At 42.2% G+C, this 13,596-nt stretch overlaps 1 protein-coding gene across 2 annotated transcripts in view; it reads right to left on the bottom strand.

Annotated features, from left to right (window-relative positions):
* Positions 1-3,333: 3,333 nt before the first annotated feature.
* The window catches only part of FIGN (fidgetin, microtubule severing factor), a 97,862-nt gene continuing 87,599 nt past the window's right edge, over positions 3,334-13,596 (bottom strand). For both annotated transcript variants that reach the window (XM_009676161.2, XM_009676162.2), the window contains one exon: positions 3,334-7,676. In XM_009676161.2, coding sequence (XP_009674456.1) covers positions 5,425-7,676 — 2,252 coding nt within the window. In that variant the 3' untranslated portion in view covers positions 3,334-5,424. The remainder of the gene's footprint in view (positions 7,677-13,596) is intronic.

The following is a 13,596-nucleotide window of genomic DNA, read 5'->3' as shown; positions in this document are numbered from 1 at the left end:
ACATTCAAAAAAAGACAACAAATAAATACTACATGTACAATATGTAGCAATGAGGTAGAAATGGTTTTAAAGAACAAATGTCTGAACACACATCTGATGAAAAATATTTTAAAAAAGGAAATGAAAAGCCTCTAGCAACTGCATATAAACCACAAGAACAAAAACAACACACACACACGAAAAAAAAAAAAAAGAAAAAAGAACCACACAAAGTTTAAGTTTGGAAATAAACTTTTGCTTCTTTTTCTATTATAAAGCAACAAGAAGGAATGAATGTGCTCCCAACCTTGGTGTAGTACAGAACCATTTTATAAATATTTAACATTCTATAGGACTGATTCATATATTCTCACACAACTCTGTGGCAAGGCTGACCCATACTGCCGACATTCTACATATCACTGAGACAGGGAGGTGAAATTTTCCTGCTTTCAGTCTAATTGTCTTTGACAATTGCAGTGCCTAGTGCTACACTGCTTGTGTTGTATTTAAAAACAGGGGAAAGAGTAGAGACTTGTTCATTAAAGATGCAGTATCCCTGGTTCACAAAAATGCATCTGGCAGGTTCAAAATCGAATGTCAACCAAAGGTCCTTGCAGAGTGTGAGCTTCAGTTCATGTATTGGTTAGTCACCAGCACAGCTGGGTTGCTTTTTTTTTTTTTTTGAATTTTGAAATACTAATATCTCCTTGTTTACTAATGTGCTTCATATAAATCTGCAGATGATTAAATGAATTTTTTTTTTAAGTAAAGAGACAAAGCCATTGTTTGGACGTGGTGTGTATGCACATATAAATATTATATACACACATGCACACATACAAGATGGAAAGGAGTTAGTGCTGCGAGGACAAGGTTAGCTTCCAGAGCCGATGATGAAAACCAACAGACAGGGATTATTATACATTGGAGGGATGACTTTTCTAACAAGGGCAGAAATCAGGAGTAATTCCTTTAAGTCAACAGGGTTATACCAACTTGAGATTGGTGTAAGTGAAAGGGTACGAGGCCCTAGAACTTTTGGTGGCCTTGTTTTGTGACAAAGCGTATCCTTCAAATCTAAGTAATGTACTCACTCATGACAGAGCGCTTAGAGAAAAATGCAGAACAACTGTTTGCCTGAAGTTGTACATATCTGCAGATAATGAAAACCCCAGCTGGATCCCCAAATTTGCATTCAATGTATTAACATCCTGATGGAGGAATTAGTTTGGATCTTTCTGACTGGATGTCAAACTAACGAAAAATCCTAGGAAAACCCCCCCAAACATGACCTTGCACCGTTTTTACAGAGCATAGCCTCCGAAGAGCTGATACAGACACCCAGATGGTGTTTGGCCTATGTATTTTAGTCAGATGGTTTATTTTCCCCTTGGTAGGTTTGTAATGCTCAAGAAAACATTTTGCCCATCTATCTGCATTTGAGTAGAATACAAACTGACTAATAGATAAATATGCCGTGTGAAAGTAAATAGCCTTAAAGTAAACTGCTTTCACATTCCATTGATCAGCTCAGTCAGCAAACTTTTCTATATTGTCACTAACGTTCTAAATATTTTGGAGAGAAACATGCCAAAAGTATAGAGCATTTCCATTTCTGTCTCACATAAGGTCATCATGAACTCCTCCTTGAATTGATATTGATCCTTCAGCTTGTAGAAATATTCCTACCATTTATTTTTTTGTTGCCGCAGGAATTGTAACAAAGCTACAAGGAAGAACATGAGCTAATGTAGAATGGTATCCATATTTAAAAAATACTGCGTAAAGCACTACTACTACAGATAGGCTGACACACCAGCTGACCATTAACCATTTCAGGTTCTTAAAAGCCAAGGCTGCAGCGCTGCCTGGGAACCTGCCGCTGACGGCCGGTGCGTTTCTGCAGCGGCAGCCCCCAGCTGTGCCCAATTGCAAGAAACAGCAAACACCTTCCTACCGTGGAAACTTCAAGGACTAGCAAATATTTCATCCTGAGGACACTATTAGAATATATTTTTTCTCCCTTCACAAAAGAGAATCGTAATCTTTGGGACCCACTCAAGCTCTAGGGACCTCAGCTTCTGGAAGGTGCTTGCCTCCTGCTGGGACCCTCCTGGCATGAAGCCTGCTGGGAGCAGCGAGGGCTCAGCAGTGCTCAGCCCACAGAGCCACGCTCAGCTAGGGAGAAACAGGGGCCGACTGGGGTGGGGAGAGAGGAAAGCAGTAAGGACAGGACTGGACAGGGGGTACAGGCAGCTCAGCTCCCCAAATTGGGCGAAATTCTACTGAGGGAGTTAAGGTGGCCAGAAATGCCTGGAGAGGTGCCGTGCCCTCTCGAGGGAACACTACCTGTCCAAGCTCTTGCCCCAGACGCTCTTTCACATCCCCTCCAGCGATGGTTGCTAGCAAGGAAAGATTTAGGCAGCAATCCGGCTCTGTCTTCCTCTGTCTGCAGCTGCCATGGCAGGGGTGAAGTTTTCAGCCTCTGCTGTCCCCAAAGCTGAACCAAGCCCCTGGAATGCAAGTGTGTGTAGAAGATGCATTTTCACACCATTTCGATTTCCGCCTGCTTGTCGCATTGGTTAACGTTTGAAAAATCCATTTCCCAGAGTGACTTTTTAAAGAGAATGATTTAAATCTGGAAGCCAAAGCGACCATCTACAATTTCTTTTGCTTTTGGTTTTGCTATGGGATAAAAAGAGAGAAAAAACAAAAAACACTAGCATGTAGCACTCATTTTAACTAGCTGCAAAAAATCGGTTAGGAGTATGGTTTTCTCAGAAGTGGTCTAAACAAGAGCTGGTTTATTAGAACTTGCCTGAGCCCTTCAAATGAGCACAGCTCAACGGCAGATATGAAAGGCAATGTCTAAGACAAAAATTGGGTCAGCAAACTGCAACAGAAAACTTGCCAGTGTGATCAATGTGAACCTAAAGCTAACGGGGACGTCAGGATTTCCCAACGATGAGGACGGTGGAATGACTGGGGTGAAGAAGCAGCCTGTGGAGGTTTGGGGAGGCAGAAAGACTGGCTCCTAGCAAGAACTGCAGGCTGTAGTTGCTGTGTGAAAAAGAGAAGAAGAAGGAAAAAAAAAAAAAAAAAAAGCAGGTGATGTACTGAAGTCTTACTTTCTATATCCTGAATGAAAGGCACTGTTTTTAAAATGATACTTTCATGCTTAAAACAAAGTTTTAGATAGACAAAATGTTTGCCAGGAATCCACCTTAAATTAGATTTTGGTTTATTTGCTCTGTTTTTAGCATGACCTATCTAAATATATATATATATATTTATATATATATTAAAAGAAAGATAAAGGAAAGTTATAATCAAGAGTCATAAAATCCCAGCAATATCACAAAATCCCTCTTTAGCTTTCTGAACGCTAAACGTCTCCATTGATTAAACGCAACAGATGAGTTCTGTACAATTTTTGAGAAGATGAATATGATCTAGTGACAGATCGCTGTCTCTCTTCTTGGGCCTTTTCAGTGCATTTATTTAATGGTTTTGAATGTACGTTACTTCACAGAAACACTAAACGCCAGTGCTTGGCAACAGTTTTGTTACTGTCTCTTTAAAGTAAACAAGCCAAAAAAAAAAAAATACATTCAAAAAAAGCCAAGGCTGTTTTGCTCATGTGATGGCAGAGGCTCTGGGCAGCTGCAACATACACTGCTCCTGCTCAGAGACATTACCCAACATCAGTCAGCTGTCACCAAAAGAGTTGTACATAAAGCATTAAAGGATAAAAGGAAAGCCGGGGCGGGGGGAGAACCGAGCAAAATGCCACACATGCCAGCTAGTCTTTCCAGAAGGAAGACACCAGACCGTGCATGCTCTCTCTCTTCCTCCGGGGGGAGGAAAAAGTGGGGTAAAGAGTGCTAACACACAGCAAAGCTTGACTTCAAGGGGGGAAAAAAGCCAGCAGCTCTCTGAAACTTGTTTAGCAGGTTCGCATTCCTAACGTAATCTGACTTTTGCGTCGGTTTTGGTTTTTGCCCTATTCCTTCCTTTGCTTTCCAAGAGAAACGTAACAAAACTGAGGTAGAAATAATGGTGGGCACGCTCCAGCCTGGAAGATTTCTAATGGATGCTAAATGAAGACTGCATTAAGGACAATGGGGCCGTACATACACAATAAAAACTCAACTTTACAGTTTGGGAAGGGAAATAAATGTGTTTTGAGGGTTCGGTTTTGCTTTGTTGTTTGTACTGTGTGTTCGGTCACAGTCTACTGCGTTGCTCTAAGCAGCTCTGCAACCCACAGCTCTGCCAGTGACCTACACTGATTCCGTTCCCTACAGCTTCACCAAAATAACCTCACAACTACAACTAGAGCCGCATAATAAGGGCCAGCAGTCGTAGTTTGAGGTAATTTGCCTCCCGGAGTCCTACCGAATCTTACGTTTGACTGTTTCAGATGCTAACGTAAACCGATTAAGTGGCTCTTTTTTCATCTATGCACCTTCTAAAGACTGTATCACATAGTTATCAAGGAGCAATATGCTGAAAACTCTTACAGTTTGCCAACAAGAAAAATCATTTTGCTCTGGTTTGATCTGACAAATTGGCAAAAGAACTGTTCCTTAACACAGGGAAATCCTTTTGCACTGTTTTTAAAAACTGTAAAGCTTCAGTCATATCACACTTTAGTTTTTTCCTGGATACATTCAAAGTAATTTTCCTTGCCATTCTCCAATTGTTGAGGTAAACATACATATTTAATATAAAGTAACATTGAAGCCTAGCCTATAACTCTCAGCAGTACATAGTGCTTTCAACACATTCCTTTGAGGTACTGTACAAATCACAATCACTTTCCTGAGTTTTTGCAGACAGAACATTAAAAGAAATGAACTGCAGAAATTAAGGTCCAGATTACCATTACCCTGTTTTACCTGTTCTTAGTTTAACACTGCAGAACAGACAGGATTGAGGAATACTGTTGCTCTTAGAATAGCAAAAATCTGGTTCTCTGTCGCAACACAACCGTTCATCTCTTTAGTCCAATAATGTTTGAAGTTAAAGCTCTTTATATTAGCACATGCCACCAATGTAATTGTGAGGCAAACAAAAAATAAAGCACCACTTCAGGCACTTGACAGCAACTAAATCTCAAGAACAGCAGAATGGAATCAACACACAGGGTTCATGTCCTTCTGAAATCAACCCACTTGCACCTTGCTCCTTGGTGAGTATTGTCTAGCTTGAACAGAACTGAGCATCAACATATGCTTTCTGTCATGTGTGGCTTTTTCAGATCAGCAGCTCTTGTTTGATGCACTTTTCCTTCAAGTCTACCCTGACTCTTTAGAGGCAAGGTAAATCGTAGTCTTCCCAGTACCCTTTGCAATTTTAACACTACTGAAAAGGGTTCTCTACCCTATGTAGCAGGTTCTGTGTGTGCCAACATTCATAACATTTTTTTTAAAAGTAGTATCACTGACTGCAACCAAACATTTTGTTCCATTCAACATATGTATCAAGCTCTTTTTGAGATATGCTAGGCTGTATCTTGCAGAAAGCATTTTCAAAGTCTTGATATGTAACTGGCCTCAACTGGCTGGGCATAATGGCTGAAAGGTCTGTGGCTGGCATGGCATGGAGTGGACCCACCACTGCTTCCTGACACAAGTGAGCCACATCTAGTCCAGAAAAGCCTTCTGTGCGCTGGACAAGCAGTGCAACCTCCTTGTCATTGAGACAGTAATTGTGCTGTGAGAGCAGTTGTACTATTATCTGGTGCCTCGCTGTGCTGTCAGGAAGTGGGATTAAAAGTCGTTTCATGAAGTACCTTCGAAGAGATTCATCAATTTCTTCTGGTTTACTTGTGGCGCAAATTACTACTATTTGGTCCTCAGCAGAAGTCAGTACAGTGTCCAGCTGCATAAGGAACTCGGTTCTCATCCGACTTACTGGACTGTGTTCTTCACTCACTTGGGAAGAAAGAAGCATATCAATGTCACTAACAAAAATCACCGAGGGTTGGCGACACCTTGCCACAAGGAAGGAAGCATGGACAATTTTTTCTCCTTCCCCTAGCCACTTTGTGACAAGGCCAGAGCCAGTGATTTTGAAAAACGTGGCTCCTAGCTGACTAGCTATACATCTGCCCATTAATGTTTTGCCTGTTCCCCGAGGTCCAAATAAAAGGATGCTCCGAGGTAGAGCAGTCAGTCCATTGAATGCATCTGACCTCAATACTGGCCATAAAACCTCCTCTTTAATGACGGCCTTTACTAGATCTAGGCCAGCGATGTCATTCCAGTCCACGGGAGGTCCTTGGTTGATAATCTCATTGGTAACAAGGTCAATGAGGTGCGTGTCAGTATTCTTCAGTTGCTCGTCCACAGAGTGGTTGGATGAGGTAGCTGCACGAAGTCCCGGGCCTTGCATTGGGTGAGGAAGGAGCTGCCTGTGCTCATCACCATGCTCATTCATTACTGGGGAGGTATACTTCCCAAATGAGTCACTTGATCTCGAACCCAGTGAGTTTTTAGCAGTACTATAGGATGGGGGTGTTAGAGCCCTACCGGACTGGCTGCTGAATTTCCTTTGCTGTTCAGAGGACATTAGCTGCTTTGTTGGCTTAAATGCTAAGGATGATGTTTCAGCACTTCTGTCAAAACCATTCCCCCTGTTTGCATTTGAAATGCTGTTGTCGGGCATTCGATACATGGGACTCTGTGTAGATCTCTGTTGGCCATAGCTGTAATTTCCATAACTGGAGTCCATTTCTCCTTGCCCTGCCATGTAAAAAGCTTTCCTTTTGAGAGAGCTGGCTGAACTGTTTGTCAGGGCGGACGGTGCAATGGGCGTCAGACCATGACCCTGGTAGGAGTAGCTGGGTACAGTAGTTGGGGGCAGAGGAGTAGGAGCGGGGATTCCTGAAGGCAGGTACGCGGAGGGAGGTGGTGCCCCCCCAGGGCTGTACCCAGGGCCAACAGCAGTTTGAGGAGGATAACTGGCAGAAGGGTAGCTGTAACTGGAGAGGTTAGAAGTCCCATTGTAGCCTGGGACGAGGGCTGGTGGTGGCGGCGGTGGTGGCGGGGGCTGTAAAAGCCCAGAGCTATGCAAGGGGGATGGATGAGGGGAAGGAAGTGCAGGTGCTGGCTGGCCGCTGTAACTGGTATGCAAGTAAGATCCGTTGTATCCTGTGGCATATTCCTGAGATGGGAGCCCTGAATGAAGACTGGGAACTGTATGACTTCCACAGGTGCTGCTAGAATAACTGGGTTCTGTCAGGTTACTGGCCACCCCAGGTGAACTCCCTATACTGGCAGAGACGTCTGCGGGAGGGAGGGCTGCACTTACGCCAGCTTTGCTGGCGGTTATAACGTCTGGGACACAGTTCATGGGATACACGCTCTCTGAATTCAGTGAAGGCTGCCAGGGCTCGCTTTCATTCTTCCGGCCATTCACCAACCCTGACGGAGCTTCAGAGTAATTGCTAAGAAGGGGCCGTTCAGCCGGGCCTTCTAAAATACCGGAATATTTTTCTGCATACTTTTTCAAAAGATTGGAGGCGGTCAGAGCCGAGATGTCGTCGTTGGCCCAGGCATATTGATAGGTGCGCTGCAAATGCCCCCGGTAGGCTTCTACCTTGTGGGCAGGAGACCGGGTGGTTGAAGTGATATCAAAGTGCTGTTCTGGCCACTGGGCATGCTCCGGCGTCCACTGCATCTTCAAGCCTATGGTTGCAGGAAAAAACAAAGTTAACAGTGATCTTAGCTTTTTTTCGGACGCTTTTAAATGAGTGCTCAAATGTAGTATCTGTAAACTTCTTCAGCGGCCTAAAACACGGTAGTTAACACTACAAATCCTTAAGAAAGAAATGCGATGCCCTTATGAAGCAGTATAAACAGTCAGGTTTGTTTATTATAGGCACATACACACAGAGCCATGTTTTTTGTCGATTCAGTGGGGGGAGGGTGTTAGTTTAAAAAAATTAGAGCTAACGCCCAATTTCTTGAAGGGATGAAATAAGACTAACATTTTAAATACTCTGAGTGCAGATTTACTTGTTAGCATACACAGCATCCAACTGCTCTGTCCTCTCTCATCACTGTTTCAGTTTTATATTTTAACCAATATAAAAATATGAGACACAGCTGACAGATCACATCTAGGATACCTCTCTTATTTGGTACTGAACACCTAGTTAGCACAGTATAATGCACCCTGCGCAGAACAATATGACACAGACATAGCAGGTCATTCCATAATCCAACTCTCATCTAAAGTGGTCCACGACAGTTTCAAATCTGCTTCGTGGAGTGCAGCAAAGCAATCTCCCAGGCAGCGCTCCGTCGCTTTCATCACACAAAGCCTACAACTCGGTATGAATTACAACTGGCTCCTTTCTGCCTCTCAGTTCTGTTGTTGAGGCTCTGGAAAAAAAAAACAAGCATGACTTGTCTGGCGGTCTCCTTGCTTGCTCTCTCTTTCTCCCCCCCTCCCCTCCACAGCCTCCAGGGTACAAAGAAAAGGGGGGGGGGGGGGGAATGAAGAAAAAGAAACGAAGCCAAGTCCTAAAAGTTCTGTGGCTTCCACAGCTGGCCATAAAACCCTATCGATACCAAACAAAAAAAAAAATTAACGATAGGATGCAATTGCCATTTTAAAGCAATTAATCTCGCAAATAATGTGATGTGAATTATCCCCCCTCCCTCCGTAATCCACCCCGCGCAGTAAGAGCAATTTACCAGCACAGCGATAACCCCCTCCAACTCTTACCTATGCATGGCAGACACATTGCTGATTTTTGTACAGCTGTATCAAATAGACCTCCTTAATCTCTCTCATATTACCAAAAGTGATTTTTGCAAACAGTCTTGTGCCCTCTGGCAGAGATTCCCTGATAAGGAGGAGGCCTAGGCGAAATGAAGCATCTGTGGCACTAGCTCCCCTCTGAATTACTGCAGTCTATTTTGACAGCTCCTACCCCCTCCTGCTTTTCTCCCCAACCCCTTTAGCTCTTCATTGCCTGACTCTGGCATCTGACATGGCCAGCTTAGCCTCACTGAGCTAAGCCTAACACAGCGTGGAGTTTGGTAACAGACTGGCATGTTTATTCCCTTCTGACTCCCTCTTCCTTGTTTGCAAAACCACTGCACCAGACACTGGAAGTTAATTAGCAGGATGATGCTGTGCTAATTGTGTTAATTTACAAGGTTTTAGTCAAAGAGAATCATGCCAGGGCTGGCACTGCTGTCATGCTTCCGACTTAATGATTAAGAAATACTGAAAACAAGGTGGGAAGGATTGCAGTAATTACACAATAAATGAATAAAGCAACAGATTCATTTGCAATTATATTTTACTGCAGTTGCACTAATTTGCATTTGGATTCTTCATTTTTATTTTTGGATTCATGCATTTGCAAATCACCAAATCAGTTAAATTTAGCCTGAAAACTGCAAAGTATCTCTAATTGAGCCTTATATTTTATTAGTACAAGTACTGCAAATCTCATTCCACGTGAGCATGCCACTGATTACTTGTGGATGGCTTTTTTTTTGAGCATGCTCTTTCTTTCTCATTTTTCAAACTCTTTGACAACTTGAGAAAAATGTCTGTTAACAATTATACACTTATCCTATAACAGTTAATTCAGAGAAGCGCTTTTGACAAATGCAGTTTTGAGGCTGAGTTTTTGGCAGATTTATTTCTTTCATTTAGAATTAATATAATCTTTTTTGCTAATTGTTTCTGATGTTTCAACCACTGCCTTTCAAAGGTGGTAAATGTATCATGAAATTGGGTAAAATTATAGAAATCATGGTCATATGAAAAAAAATGCATTTTTAATGAGAAACTATCAGAAGCTTTTCAGAAATCACACTTTGTTAAATTCAACTGGCAATCTGAAGAGCAAATCACCAAGAGCCAATTGCAAGTAATCAGCATCTAAAAGTCTTCTAGTGTCATGGGATTTACTTCAAGCCTTTTTAAAAGGAAAGAATATTAATGTTCCTGTAATGCAGAACTGCCTAAAAGACATACAAATTCATTAGCCCTATTAAAAAAAAAAAAAAAAAGCACACTGTGTTCTGTGATTTTGGGCTTGTAAGGTTCCCAAAACACAGAAAGCTTCTGCTACAGGGATGCACAAGAACTTCAGTAGATCGATGCTTCACTAGATACTACTGAACGGAAACCATGAGAAAGGCTCTTAGCAAAGGATGCACTAAGCAGCAGTGAAAGTTTTGATAAAGATGGTAAAACAGGCATGGATGAAGCAGATAATTTGATTGAGCTGGTACTTGTACTGCAGTTAATGAATATGCTTTTGGCACATTGTCTTTAATGGCTTGTAAAAGGAAGACTGAAGAGATGAAAGAATACACCAGGTCAGAGCATAACAACATATATCATACAATACCCACTTAGTGAGTTTTTCAAAAGACCTTTCACAAATACTTTAGAAATTCCACCAATTGACCTTCCTCATTTAGAACAGATCATGTGCTTTTTAAATAATAATAATAAAAATCCTTTAATTCTACTTCTAATCACAGTGGGGGAATCTATTTAGACAGTGTAAAAATTTAATTCTTCGAATTTTATTTGCCTACGACAAATTTATTTTCCTTGTTACGAGGCTGCAAAAGAGTCAGGAAGTCTGAATGCTCTCTTATAAGGGGAGGGTGAAATCACATTATCAACATTCTTTATTTGGAATAATTGCTAGATAGACCAGTAGTTTCACATTGTCATGCTATCTTTGGATATGCTCACTGCACAATAATTGAAAGTTTATTTATTGATGCATATTAAATACCAATGCATTTAACAAAGGCTGTAAAGGCAGGATTAGGCTTTGATTAGATAAGCTTAAGAGAACAGGACTGTTCTCATCCCATGAAACATGAGCATTTATTCCAGCACATTGCAATCATTAGTGTTATTTGGATGCATAGGTTAATAGTTAACCATAAGCATATTTTTTGCATTAGTATGCAGTGAAGAAATCTATGTTTACATGGAGTCCACTTGGATGGCCTGGACTGGGGGGGACACAGAGCCATTTCCTCATTTTGATTTTAAACTGAAAAAGTACCAAACTTTGTTATATTTCATTTCATTTGTTAACAGATTAAAAATTGTTTGGCAAGAGTCAAAAGCGTAATTTGGGAGAAAAATTAAGTTGCAGTTACTTTTAATTGTGCAAATTCATTCTTTTTTTCTTTTCTTCCAATGTCTCAATGTTTGCAGCAGCTTGCTCTGTGTGTTTGAAATTGTATTTCATTAGTTGCATTTTGCCTGAGGTGATAGACCTTCCCGCAATTTCTTTTGTTAGGAATCCAAATGTCGATATAAACGTCTAAAATCACATAAATAAGCACATATCTAGAACTTTTTTTTTTTTTAGTATTATTTAAACTCTGACAGAAAAAGCCATCCTGCAAGTAGCATGTTTGCTTTCTAACTCAGTGAAAATAAAATTCAGAAGCAGTGCAAGGCTGAATGCATTTTTCAAAAAAAATCTTTGCTAACTTAGGAATCCTCTGAGCTATGGACAGTTGTGGAAGAAATTTGTACACTGTGCTGGTATGGGCTGTAAAAGGCAGAAGGCAAGGATTCTGTTCTTTAAGTACAGGTATGCACTTATCAGAGAATTGCTTTTAAGATAAATTTAATACATTATATAGGAGAGGCAGTGAAGGCTTTTTTTGCAGCATCTATTTTCACTTGTCCTGACAGCCTTGCTATATAACTCACCACCACAATTCCTGCAGTTGGATCTATTTGAATTACATTTAAACTAATTATAGGCAACAATTTCATTATTCAATTATTTTGTGCTAAGTGTTCGACCATTCTTTTTCCCCTTTCTAATTTTGTGCACTTAACCTGAAAACATAAAATCTAATACATGATACTTCGCAAGCTGCACATAACATAATTCCGTGTGGCAGAAACACACTCACAAATTCCGGCTTACGGATAAGATAACAGAACAAAAAGGAAACAATGCCAGAGTTACGCAAAACAAAAAGAAAAGAAAAAACCACACCAAACAAAACACTTGGTACTCTGGACGCAAAAAGAAACACGCAAGGTGCTCCACGCTGCGGAGGGCCCCATCCGTCCGGGAGCCTGTGCACGGCCGCGCGTGCAAAGCATCCCCCGCCTCCAGCCGCCTCGCGATCGGGGGACGCTGCTCAGCCCCTCGCAGGATGAGATCCAGCACAGCAGACAGGAACAACTAACTAGCCTTTCCTTTCACGTTGAATGGAACGGATTGTGTTGAAACATTTTCCTGAAAAGCATGAAAAAGTGCAGAACTACCAGCTAGGAACATAGCAGGTGGAAAACCAAAGGATTTTGTGCGTCCCACAGGCACGTCCAATAGCCTGCAATCACCTTATAATTAATAAACTCGGTTTAACAATGACCTGCTTTAAACAAAGGACACCAGGATGTCAGTACCTCTCTCCTACCTGCTCACAGCTCTAGAAAAGTAATCAAGCTAAAATTAAGCTGTTTAAGCAACTGTGGCTTTCTGGAAACGCCAGCAGAGGTGGCGCTGCGTTGCTAGAGACCCCGGCGGGCAGAGCCTGTACGACGGCAGCTCCTGGGAACCAGAGAGGGGAAACAAAGCAAGCTTCTCCGCTGGCTAACTCCGGCCTCCGTTTGGATCAGGAGCCTCCAGCTGTTACTTCAACATACCCGAGGCAAAAGAAAATCATCCTTCTCCTGTTTCGGTCTCTCTGTTCCTGTTCTGCTCCTGCCCGCAGCGTCTCAGGCCCTGGCCAGCCACGCGGGCGCTCGGGGGCCCTTGTAAACACCAGCCCTGCGAGCCGGTTCTCAGCGCTGGGCACGTGGTTCAACGTGATCTGAGCAACTGCTTAACGCTTTGTTGAAAGGGGAGAGGCTGCACCAGCGGTGAACAGGTAAACAAGCTATTTCTGCCACCCGTCCCTAAATATTTACGTCCACCAACATCTCTGTTGCTTCAACAGCAGGCAAATCCAAAACGCCGGCTCTGAGCACCACCAAGCCCGTTCCCTCCGGACCTGTGAGTGGATCTGACCCTCCTAACTTCGAACCGATTACCCATTTAGCCAGACTCCAAAAGATGCTCCTGCCCACCAAACTTACTTTCAGCTGCTATCTCCAATTATTCAAGGCGCTGTTAACACAATGGATTGTAATGATTTTAGCCAAGAGATTGCTTCTCGTGGACGTGCAGAGATCAGCCCTGCCAAAGCAGCCAGCCACTTGCATAGACACTTCCCTGGGGCCACGGGAGGACTCCTCAAATCTCTTACTGCAGGGAGAGCTGAAGGTGTCACTACCTTGAGGATCAGGCCCTAAATCCATATTTTAAAATCCTTAAGCATGGAACGAGCTGAATGAATGAGTCATCCAGTACCTGCTGTTCTAGATTTAGGACACATAGCTCCCTGGGTTTGTACTAAATCTGATAATATTTTGTAAGACTGTATACTGTCGTATGTCCCATAATAATAAAAATTAATTCAAGATAAAACATTTCTTTTACACTCCATTTTTTATTAATAAGCATAATTTCCAGCTATTTGAAGATAGTGCAACTGATCTCTCTTAATTGGAAACAGGAGGGATTTTGAAGAGTGGATTGAG

Source organism: Struthio camelus, chromosome 6, assembly GCF_040807025.1.
Source record: "Struthio camelus isolate bStrCam1 chromosome 6, bStrCam1.hap1, whole genome shotgun sequence".
In the NCBI taxonomy this organism is placed as follows: Eukaryota; Metazoa; Chordata; class Aves; order Struthioniformes; family Struthionidae; genus Struthio; species Struthio camelus.
This window is presented reverse-complemented; position numbering and strand designations above follow the sequence as displayed.